Genomic DNA, 17,132 nt, shown 5'->3' with positions numbered 1-17,132 from the left:
GTCTGGTTTGAAGTTCAAGTTAAAACTAGATAACATGTCCACCCGTTTGGCACCAGACGGCCACGTTATAGTCCAAATAACCCCACCGGTGTACAGGAACCACCAACTAGCCTGTAAAAGCACAAACAACTGTTTGCATCATTTCATCTTGGTAGCAAACATGAATCACGCTGTGCTCAATGCTCCCTGATTTCGATGAACCAAATACATTTGTACAAACAGATCATGCACACGTGCACTGCTTTGACTTTAAGCTACACTTTCCTCAGTTAACTGAACGTTACCATCATGGATCCTGGTGAATATGTATCCTTAAACCTTATCTTTTCCATATCGATTGTTTTGGACATTTTCTCGAGCACAAAGGCAAATAGCATGATACATAAATAGTTGTGCAATATTAAGTTATTACAATTGTTGATGTATACATTTCCAGAATACGGACAATGTGTTTGACATAACTGAGCTCGAATATTTATTTTGCAAATTACGCTGAGGGAGAGCAGGAAGCACAGGAGCGTCATGGTGCCTTTTGAATGATTCTTCTCTAACCCATTTAACAATTCAACACACAAACACAAGACACTGGTGTATCTCCTTTTATGGTCAACAGCGCGTTTGATTGGCTAAAACGATTGGAGTTGTTATGAATGATATTCTCTGGATGATCACATTCAAGACACACGATTTTAGTATTATTAGCAGTCTTGGTTATTATCATATCGAGCAAATACGTAGTGCATTAGCTGTTCATGCTTCGCATCAGCCTGACACTTTACTTCAGGACTTGTGTGCGTTTCAAACAAACACGGACACATGGATCTTATCGTCCGTTCTAAATGGTGCATATCAAAACATGATGCCTGTATTTTTTTAATTATAAGGAGAAAAACAATCTATCGCAGATATTCGTATTTACTCTGATATCCATGTTTAACTTCTAGATGGCCACTCCTTTGATATGCTTCTGAAAACGAGCTTATGCGTAAAATGTACATTCAGAGCATTTCTTCCAATATACAGAACTAGCGGATTTTATATATTCAATATAAAGTCTCGTTTTATATATTTAGAATATTATTATTACTTTTCATAATATCTATAGATGCAAGCAGCACTTTTTATTATTTGTCATCCCTGCAAACTGACGCATTATGCACAATCGGATCGCAGTTTGTCCAAACGGCCCATTCCTCTCATGTCGGATATTACTCATATTCATTCTTTAAATGAACACGAAACACACGGCTATATTATGCACTGAGCTGATGAATATAAGGTGTGTGTTGCCATTTGGAGAAGGTGCAGGATTGAAGCAAGGTAAACGGGGAACAGAGTCTTCCCTACTCGTAGTGCAGCTGTGATGGAAAGTTAGTGAAACAAAATCAGCTTAAAGCAAAGAGCACTTTGGTAGTTCCACCAGAGCTTACATATATCATAATTGATCAAGGTTCATGCCAGTACAACACCAAGAGGTAATTAACTCCCGTCATCGTGTGCATTGGTGTTGTGATCGTGGACAGACTAACTCAGAAAGGCCGTTTACAGCTCACTGAGAAGGCAACATGTGATCTCAACATTGAGACAGCAACAACAGACGCATTAATACTCAATTCTGATAGGAAAACAATGCACGGCCCTGCATCGCGTGACACGTCATGCCAGAAGGAAGAGCGTTGATGGATTCAAATACAAGTGTGTCACAACCGGCTGTGTCATTTGGATGACCTGTGCCGTTTGTGAGATCCCTCCTGACCTGTGCACATGTTTTCGAGGCCTATAAATTTTGATATGAAATTATAACGTGTTATAAATCCGATTGCAAACCAGAAGATGCATGATGCAGCCAGTCCAAGAGGCTTGACAGCACTGGGGTGTAACCCAGAGCTGCAGCGGGTTTATCTGCGTATAGCATATGACATTCATTATAATAGCTCGAACCTAAAGGGGAAATATATATATTTAATTCAAACTAATGTATTTGTTGGATGAAGAAAATAAAAATAACATCCAATGCAAGATGGTGGTTTTGCATAATATATGCACCTGGCCGCCATTTTGCATGGAAAGACATTACAGATATTGATCGCCTTATACCTTTGTGTATCTGAACGGTCATAATAAAACAATGCCCACCTGGGTGGGCGCCCATTGATTATAGTTCACAGCATGTACAGCTGCGTGCCAACAAAACACCCTCTCAAATACTTCCAAATGTCCCATTAATGTTCATTTCACTGGACACATATACTTTTTAAACTGGGTTACAGGTCACGTCTATTAAAATAATCCCACCAGTTAGCACCCAGAAGAGCAGATTTTAAAGCAGAACATTCAAAGAGGCAAACTAATGACAGAGTGCGGTTACACCAATAAAGTTTCAATATTATGTTTATTGAAGACCGTACGCATACATTCATATCAGTATTACTTTTACAATACAACGTAACAATCCTTACAAGCGCAAATAAGAGAATGCCATAAGGGACACAATAAAAGAACGATAACAAACAACTATCACACTGAAACATAGTTTATTTATATGTCATGTATGGTAAAACGTATTGCATACCATTTCTTATGTCCATTAGTATGATATAATAAACCCACAATTCCAACTCTTACAACCACAAATAGGCTATATGGAATGCGATATAGTACAAGACGAGCAATAACAGAACGCACTATTACATAGCGATAAGGGATCCTTAAACAGGATGCAAAAAGTAACATGTAATTTCATTGTACAAAGTTATACACGAGTATAAGGTATGGAAAGGGACAACATTGAGCATGTTGCAAAGAGCAATTATTTATTAGGCCTAAAAGCCTTCAGTCTCTCCATCCTAATAGTCTAATAATAATATCAATAATAATAATACATTCTTTATAGACGTCTGTGTCAAAATGTTCAAGGTTGTGTACACTTTTGATTTGTTCAGAAACACACGTATTAAAAAAGTCCGCTGCCGAAGAAGTGGCCCGCAGAACATGAACTTTTAGCTATTTCACATCGATAACATGCTGCAAATACATTTCACTGCTATAGCTTTCTCGTTTGACATGATGCACTTTATTCGCCCTGAATTATGGGAGCGCACACATAAGCCGATGATTAACATATCTAAGTTTCTATTTATTTATTTTTAGGCTTGTCATCAAGTTTTAGAAATTAATTTACAGGCCTAAAACGAACACCCGCCCCCCAATCCTCTGTTAAAACTTTAGGCAGTTCCCTTGTTTAACCAAGTTGGCCTAACAATTGACTTATTCTGGCGAATATTACCAATACAGATTCTCACGAGTTTATAGTTGAATGCGGGCCCGATCTAGACTTAATAACAGTTTAACACTGTATTCAAACGGCGATCTCACTCAACTAAGGAAATGCAACATGCACTATGCGATGTGTTGTTCAGATATTTGAAATGTTATTCAAGTGACAAAAATACTTTAGGAAACGTGTTAGCACATGAACGAAGTTATTGCAATCCTATTTTTTTCATTGCGCAGTCATAAAGACATCACTATTGATAAGGTTGCGTTTTTATTCCTTCTCTCCTATATGCAGACACCCAGACTTCCTGTCCGTGACCGTGAACGTGTCACAAAGCGTGGCGAAACTATATGGGAAGGAGATAAAGATGGTGCTCCTCTTCCCACCAACTGTGGAAGTATTGAGCAACCGGGAGGGGGATTCTTCTTCATCTCTTCCCCACGCCAGAGAAAGTATTGAGCACATGCGACAGTCGTTCGGCCTTTCTTTCTATTTTTTTAATTTTAATTTTACTAAGTGTCCCCGGTTCCTCGATAATTTTCCTGCCTCAAAGTGGAACAAAAAGGATGACGTCATTTTCTGTCAGCCCAAACTGAGCTATTGCCACGAAGGCATATCTCAAATCAGAGAAACTCAAAATAGGTACACAGAACAACACATCCTGCTTTTTGGTGCAATTATATACGTGAAGGTTTGAATGACAGGTGGAGGCTTGTTTTGGCCTGGTGTCACCCACACCTTTGAGAAAACAAAAATAATATCAAAAAATATAATAAACGCCTGCAATGTTAAAGAGGGGTAGATGAGTGCATGCATTGAAATATGACCTAAGGGAGCGAAGGATTGGCTTTTACTGCCTATCGATTCACCTTCTGCTGCATCTCTAAAAGTAGGCCATGGCTTGCTCCCTCAGCATGAGTCTCTTCTTCTTCATCCGGCGGTTCTGGAACCAGATCTTCACTTGTTGGTCGCTGAGGTTCAGCCGGTCGGAGAGCTCCCTCCGCCGCTGCCTGGTGATGAACTCATTCAGCATAAATTCACCTTCCAGCTCCGCCAGCTGAAGTTTGGAATACGGTTTACGCTTCTTCCTGGTCCGAGTGTGCATCGGGTACCACGGGGCACCTGGAGGAGAGGGAGGAGTAGGAGGAGCAGGAGGAGGAGGAGGAGGAAGGGGGCAACACCGGATTAGTCACCACAGTTGCAAAATCACGGTCACCTCCAAGGTTATGAGGAGCCTATAGGGCGTCGGTTGTCCAAGGGGAGCTTGAGTAATTGCCCTGTGCATACAGCTAAGTGCATTTTGCTTTCATTTGAGCAGTAAGCTGGAAAGCAATCACACAGAGTCAAATTACATGATAATAAAGTAATATCCATAGATATGGCCGCAGATAAAAAACAAACGTTGAGGTCATCCATAGAGGATTTATTTGTTTTGCAGATGATCTCCAGGAATATTAGGATTCAGAGAACTGGCGCCCCTGAGCCTTCATTTCCTCCACAGCCCAACTGGATTTGTTTTGGTCTCTGCCGGGACATATATGACCTCCAACACCATTTCAGAACCAACAGAACCTGCACCATTTTGTGCACTTTTGGATCATAGGTGTTAACTTTGTATTTTACAATCCTCTCTAGAGACCACCAATGTACAGCGGCTTGTGTCACAGACAGTTTTATTGTTGCAGTTAAAGTAGCATTAACGTGATAATTAAGCCGTGCTTGAAAATACCCCTACTTATTTGCGAGTTTCAGAGCATATTAAATGACTCTTGAGTACACAGCGACAGATATTAATTCTGTTTACGAGTCATTAAAAAGAAAACTCTCTCTTTTCAATGCAGTCATCCAAAGCGCCTCTCTTCTTTAAATCACGACGCTAATTTGTTTAAATCTACACAAAGTGCAACAACACAATGACCATTGTCACTTTGATCCATGCCTGGATCACAGTTTTGAGGGGCGGACATGCAACGAAGGGACTGATCTGATTTATTAAAAAACTGGTGGGCATTCTGCCTTGGTGAGTTTATCTGTAACTGTACACAACCACATGGCGCGTAAGGCATTTTAGGGCAACCCCTAGTGGCGTTTGCACACCACGCAACTATCCTGCAGGCTAATCTAAACTGCACGTTGTGCATCAAGATAACGAGCTCTTACTACGGTGTAATACCGCATGTGCACGCGATGTGCAGATCTCTGAAACATAATGTGAACGTACGTTTCGAATAATTGTTAAATGGAGAGAGAGAGAAAAAAGAGCACCCACCTCCGCCTATGGCTATGTTGCTTGAATGGCTGCCCGGTGACACCAGGGTCTGTGTGTCGCTGGATGGAGGCTTGCTGCCCTCGTTGAGCAGAGAGGAGCTGGAGTCGGACTCCATTGACTGACAGGATGGCGGGTCTTGCGTTATCTGTTCGGTCCCATACTCGTATTTGGAGAAGGCGGCTGTGCTGCCAATGCCACTGTGAATGCCGTGCTCAGATGTTAATGAGGATGTGTCTCTCGCCCTGTCCTCTCGTTTGAGGCTGCTGCCACCTGAACAGGTCTCCCTGTTCCCGTTGCTATAATAACATTTACCCTCTTCGGGTCTGCTAATTTCACACGAGCGATTGAAAGAAGGGTTAATAGACACCGGGCTGCTAAAGTAGGATTGAGAGTATCCATTGCACGGCTCCGAAGGATTCCACGGAAGGGAGCAAACATTGTCCCTTCTCGGGTAGGAGAGCGATGGAAGCCCCGCCAGTTGTCCCCCGGAGGCTCTAAAATTCGGAAAGTAAAATGTGTCTCCTGTGTGGATGTTTACCAAAGGTCCCACAAACCCTGGATTAAGGAGATTATGCTCGCCCATTTCCGCGGGCCCGACCAACAGCTTCTAGTTTATTGCAATCTGACATTTAACATAGTTAAACCTGGAGGGTCGCCTGATTGGTCATATCCAAACCACGTGTCCTGGCTAACTTCTGCTACACATGGTACCACCCACTCGGTCCATCTCAGACAAAACAAAACATTAACTTCTGCATTACAGAGGTGTATATGCTCTTTTTAAACATGATAAAAGTATTTTATTAAAAATGTAGGATCTTGTTTTTCTTCGGTTGAGTCACGCGAGTCCAAAAGGAGCCGATGCTGCTTCTCCTTTTACACTCAACTGTCCGTGGCCTCGTTTAATATCTTTATAAACTGGCAAAAGTTTTTTTTAATGCTATTTCTTATGAAAACTAGTTTTCTTGAAGGAGAGGGTGCATATGACTTCTTATTTTCTAGCTTATTAGGGTTGAATCTCACGTCAAATAAAGCGGTGATGTCCCAATTTTACAAGCTTGTTTTAAGAAAAGACTGATGCTCATTGCCGCGCTCTACTCATATTTACAGTAACGGGGTCAGCAGGTTGAAGCCACTGGCCGCGTAAAAGAGAACGATGTTCTACAAGGTTACTTTAAGAGGGTATATTTCACATAATATCCCCTAGTACACCTCACATGAACAACTTTAACAGATACCTCCAATAAACGTGCACAGACAAACGCTGGTGGGATTGTTATATCTCTCACAATTCTTTTATATGAATTTTACAAGATATCAGAGGGCACTCAGCTGATTCAATCAGCAGATTCTCTGCTTTATATCTCACTAATTAGTTGATTTGTGGAAGCAGCTCTGCAGACAGTGAACAATATAGGATAAATAATAGCGTAGATGTGCCTCTGTTCTGACAGAAAAATGCCTCTTTTTACCAACAAAAAAACATTTCACAGACTCCATCACACGACACGACATTCTGCAGAACACTTCATGATGTGCACATGATTGCATATACGGTCTCCAGCTGGCACGATACTTTCTAATGGTCATCACACTGCCCAACCATCAGAGGTATTCTCATGACTGACCCCTGCCTTCTGCATTCCTCTCCAGGGTCTACAAACTCTTCATATACTGAAGGATAAATCTAGCAGGACTTTCATATCGTTTATAGACATCTGTCCAGAAACTATTTTGATAATCCCTCTTTCCCTTTAAACATCCGCCATTCACCGCCGTTCCTCCTCTCATCAATTTATGGATCTCAGAAGTTTTTAGAAGTGGGGACTGCTTACGTATCAATTATGGCAATTAAAAAATAGACTGACTAGGTCAGGGACACAAAGTTGGACTCATCAATGACACTAATAGAACCAAGCACGAAGCACGAAGCTCGCATGCCTCGCCGTCCATCCACTCAAGTTCACGACACAGTCACGGTGGGTTGAACTTGATATTGAACTCAAGTGCTCCATTTAAAAGTATTAAAGTATACATTTGAATCAATAAAATAGAATAAACCGCAGTTTAGGATGGGACAGCTTGAAGTGAGCACTGTCAGCCTGAGTCATAAACATAATGTGAATGTATTCCGAGATGCTCCTCTGGTTTAAAAAGCAACCCATCATTTGCCTTCACACAGCCTTGTGAAAATAAAATGATCGATAAGAGTCCAAATAGTTAAAACAAAATGTTATCACATTTAATAATTAAAAATACGTCGAATGAGTTTGGGATTAACACAAGTGCGCATGGTTGCATCAGCCTGCATGTGCGTGCTGACTGGCGCGTTGCGTGCTACAAATATGCCAATGAAGTGTTATGTGAGAGCATACATTTAAACATTGGTTTGGAAACGATTTGCGAGTCAGCCGATATTTGATCTCTATCCCTCACATGTGACTGGGTCTCTATCTAACCCAAAGGAACCAGGCCTCCCAGCCTTAAATAGAAAGACGATCAGATCAGATGTTTGAACTGGAGAAGCTCACAGGGATCCGTTGCGGTTTCTTTACGTCCCTTGGACTCATTGCACTGCCTTGCATCTATAGTGAGTCTCGCAATGCAGCACTACTCCAATCCAATTTCATATCTTGTGCCTCGGTGGAAGCAATGTTGTGTGGTATCACATCGCGTGTTATTATAGCAGCAACCAAACGCAATACAGTGCAGTGTGATGTTTACAACATCCATAAGTGAGTAACGTATATAGGCTCAAATCGCCACTTTACCTCGGAGAAAGAGGCCATGTGTTGCGCCTCCTTGCCTCGTCTCTCCACTCCTCCGATCCAGTGCTCCCACAAATCCAAATTTCACATTCAAACATAATCATCTGTTCAGTGCATCTTCAGCTCAGCTAGCGGTGATGTCATACGAGAGCGTGAGCTATACGCCGCGTGCTTACATTTAGAAAAAGGAAAATGAGCTGTTCAAGAAGAACCTGGTAAACCAAACATTGGACTGTCAAGGTCACTGTCTAGTACAGCTGTCCGCTGCATATTGAAATGACCCCCCTGATCCACGGGCCCTGTCCAGACAGGGCAATAGCCTAAACAAAGGGCTTTTCTTCCCCTTTTCTCTCTTTGATTCTCTGCAGGCAGGTTGCCGCAGTTATAGCCCTGCGACCCTTTTAAAGCTTCCTTTAAGGAAAACAAACCACCGAGGGAAGCCTTCAGAACCCTCGGAGTGTAACGTGTAAGTTGAAAGGTCTGGCTGATCTGTTGTGGTGTTTCATGTGGCTGCCATATTCTCTGACATAGCATAGGAAGAAATATGCATTATATTACTTCAACATATTTATTAAGGATACGAAATAATATATTTTTAAAATTAGTTTTCAAAATCTTGAATAAAATATAATACATAGTAATTCAATATGTACAATTCCTATGTAAACAGACATTCACATTAAACATCGTAAAGTAGCATTTATAATAAAGCCATTTCGACATGTTTGAACCTGGCGGTCATTGTGTTATTTGTTATAATGCTGCGCAACGTATTTGCTCAAATATTCCATTTCATATAGTTATTAGATTTTCTGTTTAATTAATGTTCAATTGTAGTGTGTGTGTGTGTGTGTGTGTGTTTGTTTGCGTGTGCGTGTGCGTGGGGTGGTGGTGTGTGTATGTGTGTGTGGGGGTGGTGCGTGTAGGTGTGTGTGTGTGTGTGTGTGTGTGTGTGTGTGTATGATCTGTAATCAGGTATCATATGCTCATCCACTGACACTATGTGTATATTAATGATCAACAAATTATGAATTTTCAAACCAAACAGCGCATGCTGAAATGATCATTTTAAGACGCTTCATATGTGACTGTCAAACAAGACAGGTCATTTTTTTAAACATGTATTATTATTGCCATATATCATAGCGAAGACATCGAAGAAAAAAGGCCACATAAATAAAATAAAACTGAACGTCAAAATCCTGGTACTTCTTTCTTTTGTTATACTGCTTCGATATGGGATTTCCACAAAATGGGATATATTCAAACTGAAGAGCCATCAAAACACACAGTAAGACATTAATTACATGAATGCAAAATTAACCAATACCACAAGGTAAGAGCGTACAATGTTTAAAAGCAGCGTTGCTTCGGCTGTAACTTCTCGATGTGTTGCATCATTTATACAAGCAACTTTTGCACCAAAATTATACGAATTGTCAAATCCAAATTTCATAAATATTGTTTAAAAAAAGCACAGAGCCAAACACTAAACCAAATGAGCAATGACAACCAATTAATAACAAAATTAATTTAAATAACGCTGAATTGGAGGCTGTTGCAGCACTTCCTGATATTTTCCTCTGGTCACCACCAGAGGTTATCAGCCCCCTGTCTCATGTGTCCTGTTGAAAGCAGCCTGCAGCCTTGACGCCCCCCCCCCACCCCTCTCCCCTCCACACATGCACACACTCCAACACGTTAACACACACACACACACACACACTAAAGCAAAGCAACTTTTCCATTATACATTCGATGTTTTAAAGGTAATATCAATCGGATTAGGGTGCAATAATTAGTTGTCTTTACTTAATAATTATATGAAAGGATTATTTCTGTTTAGTAAGTTTAACATGGGGTTTTGCATCTGAATTGTTAATTCCGGGTGTGTATGATACTTCATTATTTTAAGTGACAAGTACAAATAACAAACTATAAATTGCAGTGTTCGGCTAGTTTTATTCTAGATTTTAGTCTACAATTATATCACAAACTATTTTAAATATACCTATATGGGTATTTCTGTATTTATCCATTGTGACAAGTATTATTTAAACATAAACTTTACATAAGAATTAGATATTGCATCCAAAAGAAAGTGCCGTTTGAATTACACCCACACATAATTAGCATATTCTGCAAGTGTTGTTAAATTATTTAGTTTGAGACATGTTATGTCAGTTAATGAATACATTGCTCTAACTTTGACACAATTATAATAACGGAGTTGAAATGTATGCATATAAGGCCTATTGTTCTCTCAACTTCATCATGCACTTTACTTTGAAGAAAATAATTTGAAAAAGTACAAATCAAATATGCATTTTGTCTGTACAAAGTTAGTTTTGACTGTTAACGTGTGTTATGAGATAAACTGTTAGAATACAAAGTCCACGTACAGGCCTATAAGGAAGAACACGGCCATACCTTTAATCGTATAGTGGGCGACGTCGTATTATCGTTTCCTCTCGCTGTGTAGTATGACTGCTGGCTGCATGCGGATTACTGGTGTTGGTGTGAGACGTCAAAATACCTGTCCTTCATGGTCAATAATACACACCTCGGGCAGACTGCATGAAATCATTGGTGGTTCCAGAGCGCTTGGGCCAGAGCAATAGGACATTTGCAAAACCCAGAGGAACAGAGCCCAAATGTTAATGCAAAGCTCCGCGAGATGGTCAGAAAGCAGGTCAGAAGATATCGCTACACTTCCCCTTTTTATGTATTTATGGCATGCCATTAAGCCCGGCTGTCTAGACGGGGGTATAACACCTTGTTTGCCTACAAACAAACCGCCAGCATTGCTGTCCAGCCCCCTATTTATTATTCACAATCTGCTGCGATGTCAAGGTCAAAGTGACTGCATAGTCATGGTCAAGGGTATCAGGAGACCCACAACTTTCCACAAGGGTTGAAAACTCAGGAAGCAGAGAAAAAAGTGGAAGTCTGACGGCTTGGATTGTAATCAACAAACTCAAAATGCACTGGAAAAAGTGACCAGGCCCGCAGGGACACGCCTATATTCAGAAACTATCTGAAAACCCTAGCTTGTTGACATCATGTTTTCGGCTATAGCTTCAACATTAGACCAACATTAAACTATTTAGGCTCAGAGGTGAATTATTTTAACGACAAAAAAAACAAACAGAGGTCGTATTTATTGACATTTACGTCGATCATGAACCATTCTGCCATTATGTTTATTTAGATTCAACACTGAAACGAGAGACTGGAAATAGACTACTTTAAAGTTACTACTTTAAAGTACCTTAAAGTAAACCTTCGTGAATGTTTATTATTCTCAGTCCAATCATTTTGTCAATCAGGTATTTTTTTGGACATATTCTTAACTTTTAAATCTAAAGTAGTTTAACTTGCTAGATTATTTTGTATCAACATGAACATAAACAATATATACACAATCTATAAATAAATATATAATCCAAAAATAATAATATAGGTCTGCAATGCAACTTCGGACTGATTTTAACACTAAGCCTGCGTGCACGTTTATATTCATAATACGTGTTATACTGAAACATTGCGTTATAGCAGGTCAAAATAAAATATACTTACACATAGGGCATACAAACGTTTTGCATGTGCTGTAAAAGTACATTTACACAAGCAAATGGTTTGCAGGTTTGAATGTACGGATGTATTCTTCATAGTTTAAAAGCTTAATACCAGTTTTGGCCTTCAATACGCCGGACGGGGACAGGGCAGGAAACGTGCTTTTAACTCCAGGGTGCAGGTTATAGTGTTCCTTTATCATTAGACCAGCAAGAACTATGTGTACCTGTGGAATATGAAAAGGTCTATAATAATATGCTGGGATCCACCAGTGCATTGCTGTGAACGGTGCAACAATTAAAACATCTTGAATATTCAGTTCCATACGAAATGCAGTTGGAGTTAGAGGGCGTGGTTGATCTGGGCATATCTGGCTCCTCTCACCCCCAAATGTGCTTTTCTCAACCGATACAATTGAAAGATCAAGTCTTATTATACAACATTTATTTCTGGAACAGAAATGTGTTTTAAAATCAAATGGCATGATGCGTAAACGCGTCTGGCTGCGCACCACACATCCACAATTGCTGTTTTATCTCCTCGTGCCATTAACAAGACTCCAGGATGCCCAATAAGTCTTAATCAAGCTCTCTGGAACATCTCATCGTCACGCGCCCATCCGCTGCTGCCGTTATGGATTTAACTTGAGGCGTAGAGACCACAGCGGGCAGAGCTGCTGTTTGATGACGTTGAAACGGAAGGAAATACTGCAAGTAGTGACTAAAATATTTAGGCATTTTCATAATCATTTATTTATGAAACACGTTACCAGTACGTAATTCAACACCACAATACAGTTCACATACTGCACGAAAGTAGAAAGTACAGGCTTCGGATAAAAGGCGTGTGACCAGCTGCAAACTAACAAAGTCAAAAATAAAATAAAACGATTGTGCCTTTATGTGTAATACTCACTGATTTTTAATGGTTTACAATCATTCCAGTTGCATGACAGCATCCTTCACTGACAAAGGAAAACATACAGGTCTTGGGATATTCCACTTTACAGTTCCGCCATACAAGATAATATGAATTAAATAAAAATGCATTGCACTATACAGATTAACAACCTATAGGAGCTTCGTCTTGTTGTACCCCTCCGTAAGAGAACATTTCCCACACAGGAATATAGCTTTTTATATTTAGAAGGATTTTTTTTTTTTAAACAAACATTTTCTTTCTTTCGAAAATCCTCTTTGTGAGTTTTTTGTTGAAGAAGTCTCAAGGTCAACATGTCATTTCGCCATAATTATCTCCATGTGGCGATTATCTTTCTAAGATGTCATCAAACAAGTCTCCTCTAGTTTGATCCGCCCGTATAGTCATTGAAATGTCCTTTTCACATCGCTCCTTTTGCGATTTGGCTTGAATTTAAAAAAAGAAAAAAAGACAGACACGCAACTTGTCTTTGAAATACAGATACCGTTTTAAATATTATATATTTATATATGTACAGTCATAAAACAAATGTGAAGTGAATTTTCAATAGTTTCACAGTTTTTAGAGCATTGTCTCCAATTTGAAAACAGGGTGTGGTAGCATGGTCGATGGGGATGAAGGAGATGAAATAAAAGAAAAACACCAACAGCCAAAATGTTCTTCCGCCACGATTTTCGATGCAAGAGGTAAATAAATGGCAGGATGTCTTGGAAGTTATGAGTTGCAGTTTCAAGGTGGTCGCTGGTCTCATCAAGTGGTGTGCATATGATTGCTCTTGGATTTACAGACAAATTTCTTCTCCTTGACTCGCCGGTTTTGGAACCAGATGGTGACCTGACGCTCTGAGAGGTTGGTGCCGGCCGAGATGCGCCTTCTCTTGTCTTTGGTGATGAACTTGCTGGCTGCATACTCTTTCTCCAGCTCCTTCAGCTGCAGCTTTGTGTAAGGGACACGTTTTTTGCGCCCACGTCGGTAACTGCTCACCTCTGGCTGCAATGGCACAACATCTGTAGGAAGAAGAGATGCCAGGAAAATTTTAGACTACATGCGCAAAACACACCGCAATGTATCACTTCAACATCAGCAGTTGTCGAGACTGTTTCTGAAGCTAACTGGGCAATGTCTAGATGTATACGATTGTTGTGTGTGTGGGGGGGGGGGGGAGGTCTCAGCTATACGACACCTGACATGGAGGAACGCAACACTGTGTTGGATCATCCTTGGTTTCAGTAAATGGGGAGTTACCCGAAAGAGCCACTTCAATGTTGCTATATTTGCAATGAGTGTCCATTAATTCCAATTAGAGTACATGTTGATTAATCTTGTGATTGAGTATCTACGCAACACACCTTTTTTAGTATTTTGGATACATCTCATACATTTAAATGCACTTCTGGGTAAGAGTGTGTAAGTAGGCCTATAAACTGCAATAAGTCTCAATATGGCTGCAATACGTTGGTCAGAGCCTGGTTATAGAATATAGAAATTATAATTTCAAAGAACTCCTCATCTGGAGAAAAAGAGATATTAATTGAAATCGTTACGTTTTTCAATCACAACGTTACACATGTTGCACGTAATTTAGGTGAGAGTTTATTAATTGTAAAATACTCCTGAAAATAAGACATTTTAGAGCTCCTTTTAAAAAGCCTCACAACCTTTTTGCAGTGGCTACCTGACTTGTTCAAGTAAAATAAGACCTGCGATTACACCTTTTCGCCAAGACCTAAGTGCAAGACAGCCAATGAGAAACATGACAGGACACGTATGGCATTACCTTGAGAAATAGTGGCAAGCTGTGAGACATGAAGTTTATGGCACCCATGTCATGTTATAGTGAGTGATTGTGGGTATTTTCACACTGTAGTATATAAGATAGAGATTGTAGTTCTACATTTCGTCATTATCCTTCAATATTGTGAAATAAGTAAATTGAGGATATCTGAGTGGAGCTCACTTTTACATTCTTCAATCAAACTAGTGTTGCATGACAGAGTGTATGTGTAGAATATGTTCGGAGCGAGACAGAAAGACAACCACAGCGCACTCTTGTGTTTTTGTCCATGTGTGCGCGCGCATTTCATTACGTGCCCGTGCTTGCGTGGCTTAATCCATTGGGATTTTCAATATAAAAGAAGGAAATGTCGTGTGAGACATCCAGTCGAGGTCTACGTTCCTATCTGGATTTTAAATGCATACTTATTTCGCATATAATAACCTCTGGTGGTAAAAGAAGCAGCCAGTAAACACAATGTAAACTGCATATTGGCCGGGCCCCTGCATGCATGTATTATCAGATATCTGGCATGACAATAAGTAAAGTAAAAGGCAAGCCATGGATTATGTAATGTCAACAGATCAGTGTGTGAATCATTTGTGTAATCCTGAGGTCTGTATGCAACACAAACGTTGGTGAAATTAATCCTATGAGATTGTGGCGCTAAAATGAATTGGGACCATCCAAACACAGTAGCTAAATCACTATATTGTCAAACGGGGAGCAAAGGTGTGAACGTGTGCTCCTTCCTATTCGTAACTGAAACTATAGTCATGACTTCCTGCGGGGGGGAAAACTATATCAGTCGAAAGAAAATGTTCCTTTTCTTAATGTATAGTAACCAGTGCAAAAGAAAATATCATTGAATTAACAATTCTGATTTGAACGCATACATCTAGGAACATTCCTGATGGTTTGCTTCATGTCAAACTGAAGAATGACTGGCTGTAACAGAGTCCATACAGGACGTTTACTGACAGGCTTGACAGTTATGTTTATTCAGCATACATTTAGTTTCCCTCGACTTCTTGATAAACTGATATTGGCTCTTTAACACAAAAACGTGTAAGCAATAACAACTTAGCATGGTAAACATATCCGACTATCTGAAAATACATTTCATTATGTAATTACACATGTATTAAAAGCATATACAAGCCGCTAAACTATGAATTAGTACTCGGAGAAAGCATTTTTTAAATCTAACCATTTCTACATACCTGGAAAAGGTGATTTCCAAAGATGAGTGGACTGCGTTTGCTCTTTGGAGCAGTACACCTGCCCATCCCAGCCATTGGAGAGAGCCCAGTGCTGGTAGCCTTCCATGGGGATCAAGGCGTCGTGCCTCGGTTCGGGATGGGCACTGATACTGGGCACCACAGACATGTCCAGATATCCAGGGACAGCCTGATATGAACTGGCGAAACTCGGGTAGAAGGCATACTCCTTCGCCCTGGTAGACAGCTCCTCCGCGGGCAGCGCAGTGCTGGGCTCGGCATATTTCTCCGCCGGGTGGTACGAGCAGGGCTTCTGCTGCAAGTTCACGTTGTGCGAGTGAGATAATCTGCAGCCGTAATATGGGTTTCCAAAAGGATAACCGTAGCTCAAAGATGCACTGGACGATGTTTGAGGAGCGGGACACTGCCGGCCGGTATCTGGAGAGGAAATATCCGAGTAGACGGAGCCCTGGTGGGTCGCTATGGTGCCAGAATGTCGTCCTAGCGCGGGGTGCGACATCAGGTCCCGGCAGTGGGTCGCAGGGCAATTACCGCTCAGTCCCTCCATTGTTTGGCTTTTATTCTGGTTGTTTTCATTCGGGCTTTTTTCATAAACGTACATCAAGGTGTCCGCCCAGCGTGGATGCAGAACCAGCGAAGTCGTCATATCAGGGGCTGCCGATGCTTTTTAAAAGTCGACTACTCTAGGACGGACACCTCATTTCCAACTACATTTTACACCACGCGCATGCGCACACGAGACTCTCGTGTGTCCTCTTCATTAAGAATCGGGCACGTGATATGCTAACAAGTCCTAGGAGATCAGGCTTGAGAGTTGGGCAGAGCAGCCCTTTAAAGACCCACCGCCTCACATGTCACGGCGTTTTTTACTGCAGAATACAGAGTCATGCCATTGGTTTAAATCACTGAGCCCTCAGCCTTAAAGGGGAGTTGGGATACTTTCAAGATTGGGGCAAATGGAAATAACCTGTGAAATTTGGCCGATTTTGAAGACTGACAGATAATATGACAGCATGATATGTGAACAAATATATAATAAAGGCACTTTTTAATCAATATTTGCAAATAATCTTTCGACTTGCTTCCTGGAATTTTGTTGCTCACACTTTATATTTGACTTGGTGAACGCTATATGTTTAGGCTGATGTTTACTTTAATACATGTTATAATAATAAATGGAACACAAGTAAATGTCGACTGCAGTCAATCTAAAGCATATCGTTACAAAGTGTGATGCATTAACAAACACAGAGCTATCAGATCAATGTGACTTCATCCAGACTCCTTC

General features: G+C 40.6%; 2 protein-coding genes across 3 annotated transcripts; both read right to left on the bottom strand.

Annotated features, from left to right (window-relative positions):
- Positions 1–2,373: 2,373 nt before the first annotated feature.
- hoxc12a (homeobox C12a) lies at positions 2,374–6,129 on the bottom strand. Of its 2 annotated transcripts, XM_056423255.1 has the most exons (3): positions 5,547–6,129; positions 4,147–4,399; positions 2,374–4,015 (listed from the first exon to the last, which is right to left on the bottom strand). In XM_056423255.1, the coding sequence occupies exons 1-2, from the start codon at positions 6,127–6,129 to the stop codon at positions 4,161–4,163; spliced, it is 822 nt and encodes a 273-aa protein (XP_056279230.1). In that variant the 3' UTR covers positions 2,374–4,015; positions 4,147–4,160. The 2 variants fall into 2 exon arrangements, with proteins under 2 accessions (XP_056279230.1, XP_056279229.1); XM_056423254.1 differs by having other exon boundaries at positions 2,374–4,399.
- Positions 6,130–12,620: 6,491 nt separating this feature from the next.
- Positions 12,621–16,553, bottom strand: hoxc13a (homeobox C13a). The gene is made up of 2 exons (XM_056423276.1): positions 15,827–16,553; positions 12,621–13,836 (listed from the first exon to the last, which is right to left on the bottom strand). The coding sequence occupies exons 1-2, from the start codon at positions 16,488–16,490 to the stop codon at positions 13,580–13,582; spliced, it is 921 nt and encodes a 306-aa protein (XP_056279251.1). The 5' UTR covers positions 16,491–16,553; the 3' UTR covers positions 12,621–13,579.
- Positions 16,554–17,132: the final 579 nt, after the last annotated feature.

The sequence above is a fragment of the Pseudoliparis swirei genome, chromosome 9 (genome assembly GCF_029220125.1).
Source record: "Pseudoliparis swirei isolate HS2019 ecotype Mariana Trench chromosome 9, NWPU_hadal_v1, whole genome shotgun sequence".
NCBI lineage: Eukaryota > Metazoa > Chordata > Actinopteri > Perciformes > Liparidae > Pseudoliparis > Pseudoliparis swirei.
The sequence above is the reverse complement of the archived record's forward strand: the minus strand, read 5'-3'. Positions and strand labels throughout refer to the sequence as shown.

Coding starts and splice junctions, on each gene's coding strand:
- hoxc13a (XM_056423276.1), bottom strand. CDS start 16,490: ATGACGACTTCGCTGGTTCTGCATCCACGCTGGGCGGACACCTTGATG. Junction 13,837..15,826: donor TTGGAAATCACCTTTTCCAG/GTATGTAGAAAT, acceptor TTCTTCCTACAG/ATGTTGTGCCATTGCAGCCA.
- hoxc12a (XM_056423254.1), bottom strand. CDS start 6,129: ATGGGCGAGCATAATCTCCTTAATCCAGGGTTTGTGGGACCTTTGGTA. Junction 4,400..5,546: donor CAACATAGCCATAGGCGGAG/GTGGGTGCTCTT, acceptor CCTCTCCTCCAG/GTGCCCCGTGGTACCCGATG.